This window comes from Corella eumyota, chromosome 4, assembly GCF_963082875.1.
Source record: "Corella eumyota chromosome 4, kaCorEumy4.1, whole genome shotgun sequence".
NCBI lineage: Eukaryota > Metazoa > Chordata > Ascidiacea > Phlebobranchia > Corellidae > Corella > Corella eumyota.
Genome location: NC_137493.1, coordinates 12873574 through 12887945, shown reverse-complemented (window position 1 = coordinate 12887945; position 14372 = coordinate 12873574). Strand labels below are relative to the sequence as shown.

At 29.5% G+C, this 14372-nt stretch overlaps 3 protein-coding genes across 3 annotated transcripts; all 3 read right to left on the bottom strand.

The window, feature by feature from the left end:
• Positions 1-934: 934 nt before the first annotated feature.
• On the bottom strand, positions 935-4098 carry LOC145750885 (uncharacterized). The gene is made up of 7 exons (XM_082566958.1): positions 3995-4098; positions 3653-3784; positions 3460-3545; positions 3035-3198; positions 2702-2872; positions 2044-2170; positions 935-1661 (listed from the first exon to the last, which is right to left on the bottom strand). Exons 1-7 carry the CDS (start codon positions 4034-4036, stop codon positions 1616-1618), a joined length of 768 nt encoding a protein of 255 aa, XP_082423084.1. The 5' UTR covers positions 4037-4098; the 3' UTR covers positions 935-1615.
• Positions 4099-4255: 157 nt separating this feature from the next.
• LOC145750884 (suppressor of tumorigenicity 14 protein-like) lies at positions 4256-6482 on the bottom strand. Its single transcript, XM_082566957.1, has 8 exons — positions 6413-6482; positions 6269-6336; positions 5710-5829; positions 5327-5445; positions 5132-5250; positions 4727-4834; positions 4315-4453; positions 4256-4265 (listed from the first exon to the last, which is right to left on the bottom strand). The coding sequence occupies exons 1-8, from the start codon at positions 6480-6482 to the stop codon at positions 4256-4258; spliced, it is 753 nt and encodes a 250-aa protein (XP_082423083.1).
• Positions 6483-6728: 246 nt separating this feature from the next.
• Positions 6729-13426, bottom strand: LOC145750174 (uncharacterized). Its single transcript, XM_082566135.1, has 14 exons — positions 13262-13426; positions 12945-13030; positions 12699-12801; positions 12452-12590; positions 12076-12175; positions 11689-11804; positions 11384-11532; positions 11111-11187; positions 10801-11003; positions 10357-10591; positions 9895-10004; positions 9327-9473; positions 8176-8337; positions 6729-7763 (listed from the first exon to the last, which is right to left on the bottom strand). The coding sequence occupies exons 1-14, from the start codon at positions 13351-13353 to the stop codon at positions 7500-7502; spliced, it is 1983 nt and encodes a 660-aa protein (XP_082422261.1). The 5' UTR covers positions 13354-13426; the 3' UTR covers positions 6729-7499.
• Between the last annotated feature and the right edge of the window lie 946 nt (positions 13427-14372).

The window sequence follows — 14372 nt, the reverse complement described above, 5'->3', positions numbered from 1 at the left end:
AAACTATGGCAACAGGCAAACCACGAACTACAATAAAGTGCACTATAAAAACACTAAGTCAGACAAAATAATTGCACATGCTTTTTACATTTACAGTGCTTACAGATATTATGATAACAATTGCTAAATAATTTATAACTAAATTCAACACAATTATTTCACTACTGTTTTGATAACAATAATCAGTTAGAACCTATAACTTTTACCTACCTTTCTGCACTGTCTGACTGTTGAAAACAAATTTTAGCACACTTTAGTTACTAAAAGGCCACTTCTAAAGATTTAAACTAGGTTTAGTTTGACTACTGCTTTCCCGTGGCTACTCGGTTAGCGAAAGACCACCATAACAAAGCTAGCATGCTTTATGTTGGTTGTCATTTGACACGCAGGCCTCGAAAAAAGCCTTTATAATATAATCTTGACTGTTTCATTGTCTTCAATTCGTAAAACCCAAGGTAAGGTTGTTTGGTTTTTGGAAATTAAGTAGGAATTTTAATGTATATTTTGTTAGATTTTTTAATCTAGAAAAGACAAAATCGCATTTTTTATTGTTTTAAATCGCATTTTTTTTATTGTAAACGAAGTAAAAATAGTAGGATATAATATGAAAATTTACATTTATAATATTAATGATTGAGGTAAGTTGTAAGAACATATAAAATATACAGATAACATTTGATAAAACATTGATTATAAAACTATGTACAAATAGATTACAATACACGTAGTTATTTTATACCTTCGGGCGTAAGAAAATGCCTTTCGTCAAATGAAATGAATATTTATGGGTAAATAATGGTAAATTAAATCACAAATTACATAACAATTATAAATTAAGACATTTTATTATCTAAAAATTGTTAAATTTGCCAAAAACAATAATGTTTTTGTTGTGTTTTTTAGCCTAGAGTGTTTTTGAATGAAAATTGCTCGAGATTTTTTTTTCTAACCCTGCGCTCGTTTGAATAAAATGCGAAGGGTCAATGCGGTTTTTAAACTAATAATAACACGTGGGTTTACACTACGCCCACGCATTGCTATCCGCAGATAAAAAATTAACTTGTAGTTTACATTCCTTAAAAAATTTAGGACCGTAAAAATAAACAAGTGAAAAAACCGTAAAAGTAACCAGAGTCAATATGCATTAATTATTGCAATATTAAAATAATAATAATAACCTATACTTAGATATAAATTAGATAGGAAATTAGGGTACGGGTATATGGTAAGGTTACTCAATAAACATTTTAAAAACCGCAAGGGTAATGGAAAATTGACGAGAACCGTAAAGTAAAAGAGTTCGCCAAAAGCGGGAATTACAAGACTTTAAAAAAAGTTATTAATTGTAGAAAATTAGGGTAAACTATATATAAACAAAATTAAGTCAGTTAACGTAGCAATAAACTCATTAAGAAATAAAACTTAAAACAATACGGTAAAGTGTTTTAACGGTCTATGTACAAAGGTGTGTTGTTTTATTGCACGTTTTTTAATGAGGTAACGCGATAAAGCATTGCAACTTTGTATGACAAAATCAGTTTTTTTGTAAAAAAGAATTTTAATTTAAATTTATATTGTATGTGAGGTAATCCAAAGCCTAATGCTTCCAATAAATTTAAAGTCGAATAACTTTTGTAACATTCTTTCCAAATTCCCATGGCCTATTAAAACAATGTTTTAAAAAAATCAATTAAGCATACTAAATAAGTTAAACCTTCCAAAATATATATGCATGTTAATTTATTGAATTTGCAGATAACAAATAACCTAGTTTTTATTTTTTGAATCATTAACTTATAATAACCACTTTTAAATATTTTTCTAAGCTTATTAATCTACGACGTATACAGGCCTATTAAAAATAAAATAATTTTTGCTACCTCGACCCAGCCTCGAGTTAATTTTGGCCATGTTAAATATTACTGCATAGCAATATGTTTACTGTACAGGTATATTGCGTCAATCTTATATTGAAAACTGTTTTGCCTGCTACGACATGGGAGCAGTGGTGATTAAACACAGGACCTTGTATTAACAACTTACCCTTTAAGAACAAGCCACACACAAAACGATATAAGTGAGATTGTCAGAATTGTGCTGATGCTGATCAGAGTTTTTAGAGTTGGGGTTAATTTACGTGGAATAAATAGAACTGTGTTGTTCTGCTTATCTACTGAGAAAGAAAAAATGCAACTTTTTGAGCATAAAGCCTACAAATTATGTTATATAAGAAAGAAATATTATTTTCCTCAAATTCATAATTTTTTCAATTTTATTAGCCTCTAAGTAATGTGTTGATTGTAATTAAAAAAGTAATTTTAAATTTTGAAGACCGGCAGCGTGGTGTAGTGGTAAAAACACTTGCTACACCACTATGAGGTCGTTTATTCGATCCCCACCGCTCTCATGCTGTTGCGCCTTTGAGTAAGGCGCTATAAACGGTATGAACTCTTGCAGAGCCAGCACTCAATCAGCAGCATAATTACCGAGAAATTATAATCTATATTATATCCTAAACTGCTAAAGGCAACATTTGACCTTACCAAAGATATATACAAAAATAAACACAGTTATCTCTGACGAGGTAATATAAATGTACTTAATAAATAATTAGTAACTGTTAGCTGACTTTGTCAAATATTCATTTACTATGTATATACATTTTTTATGTTTAAAATACATTACCAAAACATCTACATACCAACACAGGCTGGCATATCATGCGACCAAGTCGTGTTTTTTTGGCAAGTTAGATTTTCAAATCCCACCATTCTGTATCCATCCGAACAATAAAACTGCAAGGTGGCGCCCTGAAGAAACTGTTTGTCCTCATTCAGATAGGGAATACCAGGATTTTTGCACTGGGGCGAACCTTGAATAATTTTAAAATAAAAGAGCATACGATAAAAGAGCATACGTAGCAAACATTATTGCTTTTGACAACTGAAAATATTTTAAATGTCATAGAAATTTTTAACAATTTGATTTAAAATTTGGAATTCTAATACATAAGAAACGTCAACATTTAACTTACTGAATTCACAATTCGTCCCAAAATATCCAGGTTTACATTCGCACTCGTACCAGTTTATCTGTTCTGTCTCAGTACATTGTCCACCATGCTTACATGGCTGGCTCGCACATTCGTTAATGTCTTCTTGACAATCTTCGCCAGTCCAGCCTTCCATACAAGTACAACTGTAAACATAAAATATTATTAATTAATAACACATTAGATCAATTGGTGACTAAACAACATCACAGTATAACATATATAAAAGTTATACATTTTTATGTCAAGTTAAATTTGTTTTAAATAATTGCACTAAGTCTTTTTGTATTGCGATTTTCCTAAAATGTTAGCATTAGTACAATAGCCAAGCAACTTAAATTTCCATAATTATATCAATATGATTCTGTCAGGTAAAGTTACAAAACGGTCTTTAGATAATTAAAAGCCATTGTTCACCTGAATCCTGGCCAAGAGTTAGTAACATTGCAAATCTCATTTTCAAAGCAAGGCTTGGAAGCACATGCATCGTCCTCTACAATTAAACAAATACTTAAAACGTGAAATTTTATTTGAAATCTAATTAAAATCCTAAAATAACACGGGGTAATTAATTTCAGAACAAGCAACAGGATTGCTTACTTGTATCACAGTTGGTTCCAACCCAACCGTTCTTACATGTGCACTCGTACGAGCTGATGTAAGCAACACAAATTCCATTATAACCACAAGGGTCACTTCCACACTCGTCCACTTCCTCTTTGCAGTACAAACCTTAAACAACAAATCGATTTTCAAATTTAAAAGGTTATTTTTACCCAGTACTACCCAGTAGAATAACAATTCTCTTAAATTGTTTTTTGTCAACCAAATATCAAAAAAAAAATTTACACATTTGTTATAAATAGTTGCTCTTTTAATTATTAGTCGAAACATTATTACAACACGCTAAATCTATCATTCCAAGTTAAACTAAGCACTTACCTGTAAAACCAGGCTTGCAGATACAGTTATAAGAGTTTCCATCTACTTCACAAGTTGAACCTCGAGCACATTTGTTTAATGCACATGGGTCCGCATTTTTGTCTGAAAAAAATAAAAACCTTTCTTCAAAATACAACTTATAAAAAATAAAAAAGTATACTGTAAAAACAATAGCCTGTTTACAATTTAATTCAATTTAATATATTTCATTAAAAGCTTAATCAAAGCAACCAAAAAGATCTAACATTACGTACCCATTTTTTAATCTTTCCTAATCAGTTAAAAATTACAGTTAATTAAAATATGAAAATAAGAAAAACTTGCCTTTTTTACATGTTATTCCTTCAAATCCATCCAAGCACAAACAGGTGAATCCCCCACCCAACAACTGGCGACAAGTTCCTCCATTTTCGCAAGGTTCACTCTCGCATTCATCAAAATCAACATCACAATTAAAACCTGTTTTTTCATAAAAATTTGGTTTTAAACCTAGGTAATACTAAATACTAGTAAACATATTGTTATGTTATTTTTGTTAATTTATATCAAGACGACCTAAAAAAAGATTTGCTTTAAATACATAAAAACATTTCTATAAAGTATTTCTAATCATATGGTGAAATTGGCCTTGGTTGATATACTAAGTAACTTAGTAAAACATAGACACTTTAAGAGTATATTGTCTTTATTTTTGCCACTAAAATAAAGTTACATTTTTTGATTTAAACTAACCTGTATATCCACTATGACACTCGCATTTAAACTCAATCTGATTTTCATCTAAAATGCATTCTCCAAACTTGCATGGTTCTCTTCGGCATGGATCAAAATCCGCATATGCTAAAACAAAATACAACAAATTACACTGTTTCAAACGGATCTATATATATATATGTGAATGTAAATATGTATATTTTTTATGTTATTATTATAGCTTTTTTAATATTGTTTCAGCCTAAACACTGTTTTCTTGCTTAAAAAGTAAAATACAAAAGTCGCAGTCTACAAAAAACATTAAATGTTATGTAATGCTCTATCAAAATAAATTTGCATTCAAAGACAACCTTATTTTTTAATAAAAACTTATTATAAGCATATTATTGTTAAGCAAAAACACATTAAATTTATAAAATCTACTTTGATATCCAATCATTGCACCACGGAATGCATCAGATTCATCAGAATGAAATGTAAGAGTTAAAGTTGGCCCAACGCCTCTAACTATTCTTTTTTGATTATTTGCCGTTGTGTATTGGCTTTAAAACAAAACAACAAAGTTTAACAAAAGTATATTAACGTTAGGTTGAAGAAAAATTAAAAACAAAAACCTACTCGCATATCATAACGCTGCCGATAGATTCGATTGTAACGTTAATATAATCATAGCATACTGTTTCATTAGAGCCTGGACTGACCGGTCGCCTTTCCATAAATATATCCCAGAATTTAACCTAAAAATTATATTTTATATTATACTTAAAAAACATAGTGTTTAAGTACTCTTTTTTTTTAAGTACACGTTATAAAGTAAAACTTGCTATTTTTTTTTGGTTAAAGTTACCCAAATCAACAGCCTATTTTTTCGATTCTTTATTTTAAACTATTTTGATTATTTCTTTTTTATACCATTTTTAATATAAAACTTTTTGCCATTTTTAAAACAAATAGTTATTTGTTAATATTTTTATCGTTTACGTATTAATATCATTACTTACCACATATAAATCATTTGGATTAGTAGCAGTACCATTAGTTGTATTTTTATGCCAAATACAAGTCATATCGTTCGGATATTTTTGACTGAGTTGATCTTCTGACTCGGGGTAATTCGGAGTCTAGTTATTCAAAGTAAACAATTAAAATTTTAGATTTTTTTAGGCTACACAACATTACTATATTTTACTATACTACATTATTATATAAACATAAACGCCCACTTTTTAAAATTTCTACCTTAAAGAAAATACAATATACTAGTAAATAATTTTCCATTTAAATTAAAAATACTAAAATCTTCCCTTTAAAATTACCGAGTATCAATATTTAAAGAACAATTTTTAATCTATGTTTTCATCTGCTTGGTAACATTTTCACCAACTTAAATTAGTTTTTCTATAAACTATATGGCTACATACTTTTGTTCAAGCCTTAAATAGCAACATAAAGCTGTTACAGCTGTTTTAAGCTAGTGCTCCTTTAGGCAGAACTATTTCGAAGCCTTTTTTTTGTTAACGGCATAATACAATATTACTCTAAAAAATTAGTTATATTTACTATTATTAGTGCATTTAATTCATCCAAAGTACCCCCACAACCTCTATAAGTAGTATAGTCCTGCTGTCCTGAAAAATTAATTTTGATTGATAAATTTATGTTGAATATTTAAATAATCATGTTAGGTGATTTCTATAGACCTACCTAAAACACAGTATCCAATGGCAACCGCGATAAATAAAACTATGTAGAAATTTGTTTTCCTTTTTTGCATTCCTTTGCGTAAAATATTTTACATTTTGTAATCATCTAAACTAGTTTTTAAAACCAAATTATTTCATCCTAAATCGTGAAATCTTTATAAGAAGAAAAAATTAAAATTTAACTTTAAAAACGGTCAAATTGTCACATTTTAAAAACATTAAATTTTCCAATCGCTTTTTAATTGAAAGTGGTCACATTTCACCACAATTGTTAAAAAACACGCGACACACGTTTCTAAAACGCAAAAACCCTCGAAATATGACATAAGCACACTTTTATATTTCAAAAGTGGTGACCATACATATTTTTCAATAATATACAAACAACCAAAAAACAAGGCTCAAGTAGAACTGCGTTTTTTGCTGGTACAGAGTAAGCACGAACAACCTGATGCGAGTTCGGTTGTTTTTTGTTTGTGACGTCACAGTTAGCTCCGGGTCGGACTGTCCACTTAAGAAAGTTGTAAAATAATCGATCGAAAGTGTAACTATTTTGAAAATATTTTAAAACATAAAATAAATAAAAATAAAATAATATTTGAAAACAATAACTAACTGTTATCCGTCTTTATAAATAAGTCGATTACAGAATAAATATAAAAACAAATTAAATATTTAAAAAAATGTTGTAAAAAAGGTAAAAAATTAAACATATATTTATAATTTTATATTTATCGTAATTGTAACATACTTTTAAAAAAAATGATTTAAAAAATTTATATCAAAAAATTTCTTGAAAGTTTACAAATTTATACGTTATTAGGACTTTTCTATACGCTTCACCACATTAACATATATTTTATCCTTAGTTATATTAAAAAATAACTAAAAAAATCAACGAGGTAAATTTATCTAATGCCATTAAATATAAAAAATGCGAATACAAATAATTAGTTAAAATAGAAAAAAAATATTATTTAAAACAAACAAAACTAAAAAACAAAGAAAAGTATAAGCCAAAGGCGACGTTTAAAAAATAAACGCAAATGAAACCTTTTAATTTTTAAGTACTCAAATAATATAAAAAGTTATGATACATATCTTTGAACTCGCTCCAACAAAATCGGTAAATTCGCTTTAAAAAGTTTGTGGTTGCTCAGGTCGACTGGCTTAGTGTACCGCACAATAATCTGGCGAACTCGCTCGCTTATGCCCTCTGGCGGCCACTTTACATATTGCAACATAATGGGCAAGACTTGTTTTCCAAGGCTGTTGGCAACAAGAAGATCGTTCTCGCAATTCTGACAAGTAACGTATTTTGGCGTCAGGCAACCAATGACTAAGCTCGAGTGCTGGAATAAAAAATAAGAATATAAACATCAAAAAAATGTATGTTACAAACGTAAGGCTTTATGGGACGTAACTATAAGAGCCGCTTGTTTTCGTAGTTTGTGTTTTTGCAATTAATACCAAAAGATTTATTAAACAAATAAAAAACTTTTATATCATCACCAGTTAGAAAAATAGTGAATACATTTTATTATGACAATTAATCCATTTTGTTTTTTATAGATGCAGGCTAAAAGAGCTCTCATAATTGCGGTTTGTATTTTTCTACTTTAGTAATAAAAGGAAAAAAGCACCAGAAAACATTTAAAAACGCCTAAAAAACAGAATTAAGGGTTAAAAAACGTTTGTATGTTTTAACAACAACAAAAATATATCTATTTATTTAAAAAGCATAGATTTTGTCACGTGACCCACCTTCATGTTTCTGTAAATGTGACTGCGCAAATTTTCCGCCTCCGCCATGGGAGAACGACCCGATCGAATACTCATCCGCGATGTGGACGATCTTGGGGTCATTGTGACGTCAGACCAGCATGGTAAGTCGTTCTTCTCGAGGTATTCAGCGATCTCTATCACCTAAGAAGAAAGAATGTAACTGCGATTTGCGCATATTACTTTGCATAATTACGTAGTTACACTTTTATGACATTTAATTCTTGTCACATTTAAACCCTGTTATTTAGCTTTCTTCGCCTTAACTTACTTGTTGATGGGTTAAGAAACTATTTTCTGGGTTTAATTGTAATACCTCCCCCGAAATTTTATATAAATTTACTGTATATATGTCGAAAGTTTATTTATAAAGAAGTTTAGACTTAAATAAAAGAGTTTAAGGAAGTTTGAATACTAAGCCGATATTTACGTAGTCTTAAAGTTTATTGTTAGTGCATCATAGTTCTGTAAAAGTTGTTGAAGAGATGGTGTGGTCGCACATACTAAAAGAGATAGTGTGGTCTCAGAGTTTCTTTTTTAATTATGTTGGAAAATTTCCAACGTGCACCATGGTAAACTTTGCTTCAATAACACTTAGTTGACCTGTCTTTTTTGCAAGTGTTTGTAAGCGTTTTTGGCTGGTAAGCTTTTAAAATAAACAGCATACCCATATTTTGTTAAATTTTTAGATACAGCTTACCCAATTAAAAATATTTAAAAAGTAACAACTGTCCTACATAATATAGCAAAATTTTTGCTTTTCATGCCAAGTTTGTTTTCTGCAAAAAAAAAATTAAAAAAGTACAACAAACGTCTCAGGAAGAGCAAAATAAGGTTATTTCCTTATGTCTGCCAGCATATAAACTTACGACGATGACGTCGTGCGTCACGTGACTCGTGAGCGTAGGTATATTCCCTATTTACAATATTTTAACCGCAAATTCCGAAATCTCGAAAACTACTTGACCAATTTTTAAAATAATAGTATTCCCGTGCATGTTGGAAAAATTCCAACATAATTAAAAATATGCCACAACACCATCTCTTTAAGAGTATAAACTCAAATTTTTAACAGAAATGAGTAGTTGTGCAAATAATTAAGTCTACTTTCATATTTAAACTAATAATTATACTTTATCTTGTACGTCCCATTGATAACTCATAAATATCTTCGGTATAATGGAAGGACCTTCATTGAACAGAAACTGATCCTGATGAAACTTGTTTAAACAAAATGCATTTAAACTTTGAACTCCTTCTCTCATTTGCTCGACGTAAGCCTATACACGAATCAATTAAAAATATTTCAAGTTAGGCATATATGTAAAACGAACAGCTAATTGCTTGCTTACACATATATGTCTAATATTTGGGCAATAAATCAAAACTTTATAGCTCAAAATAATGACAAGGTGACAGTAGCAAATGTTTTAATTTATCTTTATCCTAATTTTTAAAAAAAAAGAATTTTAAAAGACTTAAAATATTAGTTATCCTGACTTAGGTTTGGGTTGCCTTTAAAGTTTAGAATACTTATTGCAAAAGTTTTTAGCATAATTAGCAACTTAATTACAAAAATTCAGTAAGAATCGCAACAAACCACACAGCCAGAAAATAGATTTAATTATAAAAATAAGAAAAATGCTTTATGATTAAATATGAATACCCTTAAAGTGTAAGATGTTGTTAAAAGTAATGTACCTGTTCCAACACGACGCCAGCAATATTGGTTTGAGGTTTAATGTGGTGTTCTAATATGTCCATACTTTCTGAATATAACTTCTGTTCAAAATCTATTGCCGGAAAGTCGCCTGTAAAAAGTAGAAATCTTTTAAAACAAATAAAACGTTATATAGAACTCAAAGTTTTAATAGGTAATACAATATAAATGTGTTGTTATAATAATGATATATAATCATAATAATCCCCACACCTGTAGAAAATAACAAAAATGGGTTTGAAAAAATATATCAGCATAAATTTTATAGTCACTAAACATTTTTTTTTCAATAACAATCAGGAATAACATTTTTTTTACTGTTTGGAAACGGTTGTTTTTAGGACCTGGGAGTGCTATCCGTAAACGCCTGACTCAAAGGCTAATAGTTAAGCGAATAGATAAAAAATTTGCCGTCTCTAGGTCGGGTTCTAAACTAATCTTACCTAACGCAGCCTTGACCGTGTTCTTTAAATTTCTCCAGATATTAAAAAACAGCAAAGTTACTAAAGATCGTCCACCACCTAACCAGCAAGCAAACAAAACCTCGTGAAGGACAAACGGTGACGTAGAAGCAGCTTCCGTCATCAGACAAATAGCGTGGGAACATTTAGCTAAAAAGTCGCAGTTTAGCTTGAGGAATTCTTCACGTGATTGGCCAAGCTTTTCGTGGGATAAAACCTGATTTTCAATAATAAAAATAAATTAAAAAATTATTAAATTTTTTTATTCTTTTTTTATTAGGCTTGAGTATTAATTTTCTTTTTTAACGTGATGTACATAGTTTGTACATAAAAACAAATACGTTTTTTTTTTACTTATATTAATCGGTTTTTACTTTAAACCTTTTTTTTATAATCTATAAGTCCTAAAAATTTGAATCCTTATACCTGTAAGCCTCTCCGAGAAAGATCGTTCTTTACGTTTGCAGCCAACCTGGCATCTTGCGGATCGTAAATCAAATAAACAAAGTCCGGATGATGACGTATTTGTCGACATCTCAAATGCCAACTTTCCTCTAACTTTTCTTCGCGCTTGAGAAGCTCTAAAAGTTGGGTGGAGATTTTCTTGCGAACAATTCTTGAATCAATCCCTATGTAACATTTAAATTTAAAATTTTCTTTATGTATGATATTTATATAATATATATATTATTTATATACTACTAGTATAGGTTAATTTTTTTTTACATTTCTTTACCTAAAGTCCAGTTTAAATCTTGATCTGTAGTAGAAAGTAACAGGTAGCCATCCAGTCGTTTTTCAGCGAAAGCTTGCCTAAAGCAGATTAGATTTTGAGACTTAATTTTGTACGGTCACCATGTTAAACAACACATTTAATCACACTAACGCAAATACCTTTGCAACAAAGTCAGCTGTAAAATAGTATAAGGCTTCTTAAACTTACCTTTAATTTGCATGACTTTTATTAGTGGACAAAAAGTAAATAGGTTTAGAATGTGTTTTTGGCTACCTGTAAAATTCCCTTATCTGATGAAAATATAACCATTCAATGACGTCATTGGTGCTCCATTGTATCACTCTCTTCCGTTTCCAATCATCTGCAACATCGGGATCGTTTCGTGTGGTAGGAGTAATATAAGGAGTTTTTATAGATGCAATCTGAGAAAAAAAGTTATTTATCTTTCAGGTAAAATTAAAATAATTCTTTGACTGTGGGATGTATATGCATTATAAACAAATATATTTTATATACTGCTAAAGCACAGCACTGACTTGTAGCTAATAAAAAAAATTTGAATAAAAATAAGCTCTTACCTTGTCTAATCTATCAGACAAAGCACCAACTGCGTAAGAAGCTTTTTCTTCAACTGCAAGATGGGCTAGTTCACCAGTTAGGTCAACTAACTCAGCATTTACCATTAGCAAGCTCTCTAAAAAACATAATGTATTTCAAAACTTTTTTTATGTTTTTTAAATTTCTATCTTTATAGTATAGGTAGAGGTTTAAGTAAAACCATTAAAACCTTTAAGTAAAACCATTATAAAATTAAGGTTTTCAAATATTTTGTGTTTTTTTGAATATTTCACTTGTTTATTAAAGTTACTTTCGCAAACGCACCAATTATAAATAAACTTTACTTATACATTTACGCAATGTATGTATTTCACTCCATATATAAGCTATAATATATTTGCTTATACCTGCAAACGGTTTGGCAAACTCGACTGGTTCCAATATTACACAAAATATGTGGGGTCTTTTAGATTCCTCTTGCTCGTTTACTATACGTTCAGTAATAATCTAACAAAAATATGTTTTTTAAAAATGATTAAACAAGAATTAATAAGTTGGACTGTATAAAAGTTTATGTCGTTAACAATATATAAAAAGTTGTAATTTCTAAGAAGTACATGAGGAAATATAAACATTTAAACTACATCCAAAAGCAATAAACCTTACAGACAACCAGCTAAACTAAGTTTGCAACACACACCGTACAATGTTATTACAAAGCATTGACAACGTATGCTATTTGATACAAGTAATAGGATTAGTAACCCGAGTACTTGGCCCTACCTTTCGCTCGAACGTGGTCACAGGACAGGTCATGTAACTGCTGGAAACGACAAGAATAGCAGCCCGACATTTGTTGACGTTTTCAAGGCGAACTGACAGCCAAGAAGCGTCGTTTATTGTGCCTTCATCTTTATCAAACCTTAAAAAGTTACAGCATTTAAATTTTTGACTTCTTTAAATGGTTTACTACATAAGGTTTTATTATACTTTCGTATTTCTATTGCTTTTTTATTCTTGATTAACTTACCATATGTCGTCAGAAAGATTGTTTTCTTTAACTTGCTGTATTAAGTCGACCACGAATCTTTTTTCGTTAAACGACCCGTCCGGTGAGTAAGATACATAAATACCTGATAAATAAACATTAAGTTAAAACTTAACCAGTTTATAGCACTTAAAAACAGTTCAACTAGATCCACCAATCTTAAAATGATTTTCTAAACCCTAAACCAAGCTTAGATTAGAATAGAAATATTTATATAAAATCTCTTACTTTTCTTTTGCTTTTTAGGTTTCTTTGGCTTCACAGTTTCAACCTTGCTTGCTTCTTGCTGTTCGATATTTTTCTTTTTCTCGTTTCTACAATTTGAAACAAATGAAACGATTTAAAATTCAGGGCACTTTTTATTTCAAGTGTTGCTGTTTAAATGGATTAAGGCAACAAATTGTCATTGTATTTAAATTTAACGTTTTTATTAAGCAAGTTTGATTTTAAATTTGACTAATAGCTTTATTTAAAAGCTTTTAGGTTACTTTGTTACTGGATTTTAATATACACAAGTTTACTTTAACTTGTAAACTACCTTTTACCTTTTTGACTTTGTTTTCTTCGACTTTTTAGGTGCAGCATTTTCCACGTTTTCTTTTCCAACAACAATATTGATTTCTGCTGTAGGCAGCATTTTAACTTTTACATTAGTTACTTAAACTTGTTAAAATCTTTAGATAAATCACAAATATAACTTACGCATCTAGTTTAAAATACTAGAAAAAGTTACAAGTTAGAAATAAAAGGATTTTAGGCTTGTGCCAAAATACAGGCAACAATGGAAATTATATCCCGAAGTATACGGTTGTTCTATTGTATTGAACCATATCATATAACAAGATTTAATACTGTAATCCCACAGTTGAGATAAAGCAAGAACAAGTAAATGATAGACAAGTATTTATCAATAGGTCCAGGGGTTTAAAACAATAGGCACAAAGGTGATATATTAATAAGCCACACAAAAGAATTTTTGTTGTGCTCAAAGGGGTAAAGACAACAATTTTGAAAGCATATTAATATAAACAAAGAATTCCTCTACCCGATACTGCTTTTTATGTTATGAAAACCTAATGGTTTATATTGGCCTACAAAATAATAAACTTACACTTTTATCCACTTGTTTTGGCTCTGGACGAACAATTGTAACAATATCATAACAAAAGTATCAGATATGTTGATAGTGACTTTATATTATTGTACTGATATAAAATATAATTTAATTTTTTTTAAATCCTGTTTTTTTGTTGTTATTAGAAATAAACTATGTCGCTGCTAAACAGCAAAAATAAAGTAATTTTTTATTTTATTTATTGCCTAACAATAAACATTAAAATAATACTTGTAAAATTTTGGTTTAAGTTAAGACAATTTAGGTTAATTTTGAAAGTTATTTAAAAAGAAAATTATTGTCAAGAATAAAAATAATACAATAATTTTATGGTAAGCGAGAATGCTGAAATCTAAGTGAAATCAAAAAGTAGAGGTTGTTTAATTTTTTTTTTAATTATTTTTGCGCCATTGGCAACTTTAAACCCCACAATTCACCTAAATTCATGTCCAAACCTTTCTACTAAATTTAAGTGGTGGTTAAAGTCTTTTTTACAAAAACTTAACCGGTGGCGCAAGGGAGTCAGTAAAGTGTTATTAGAT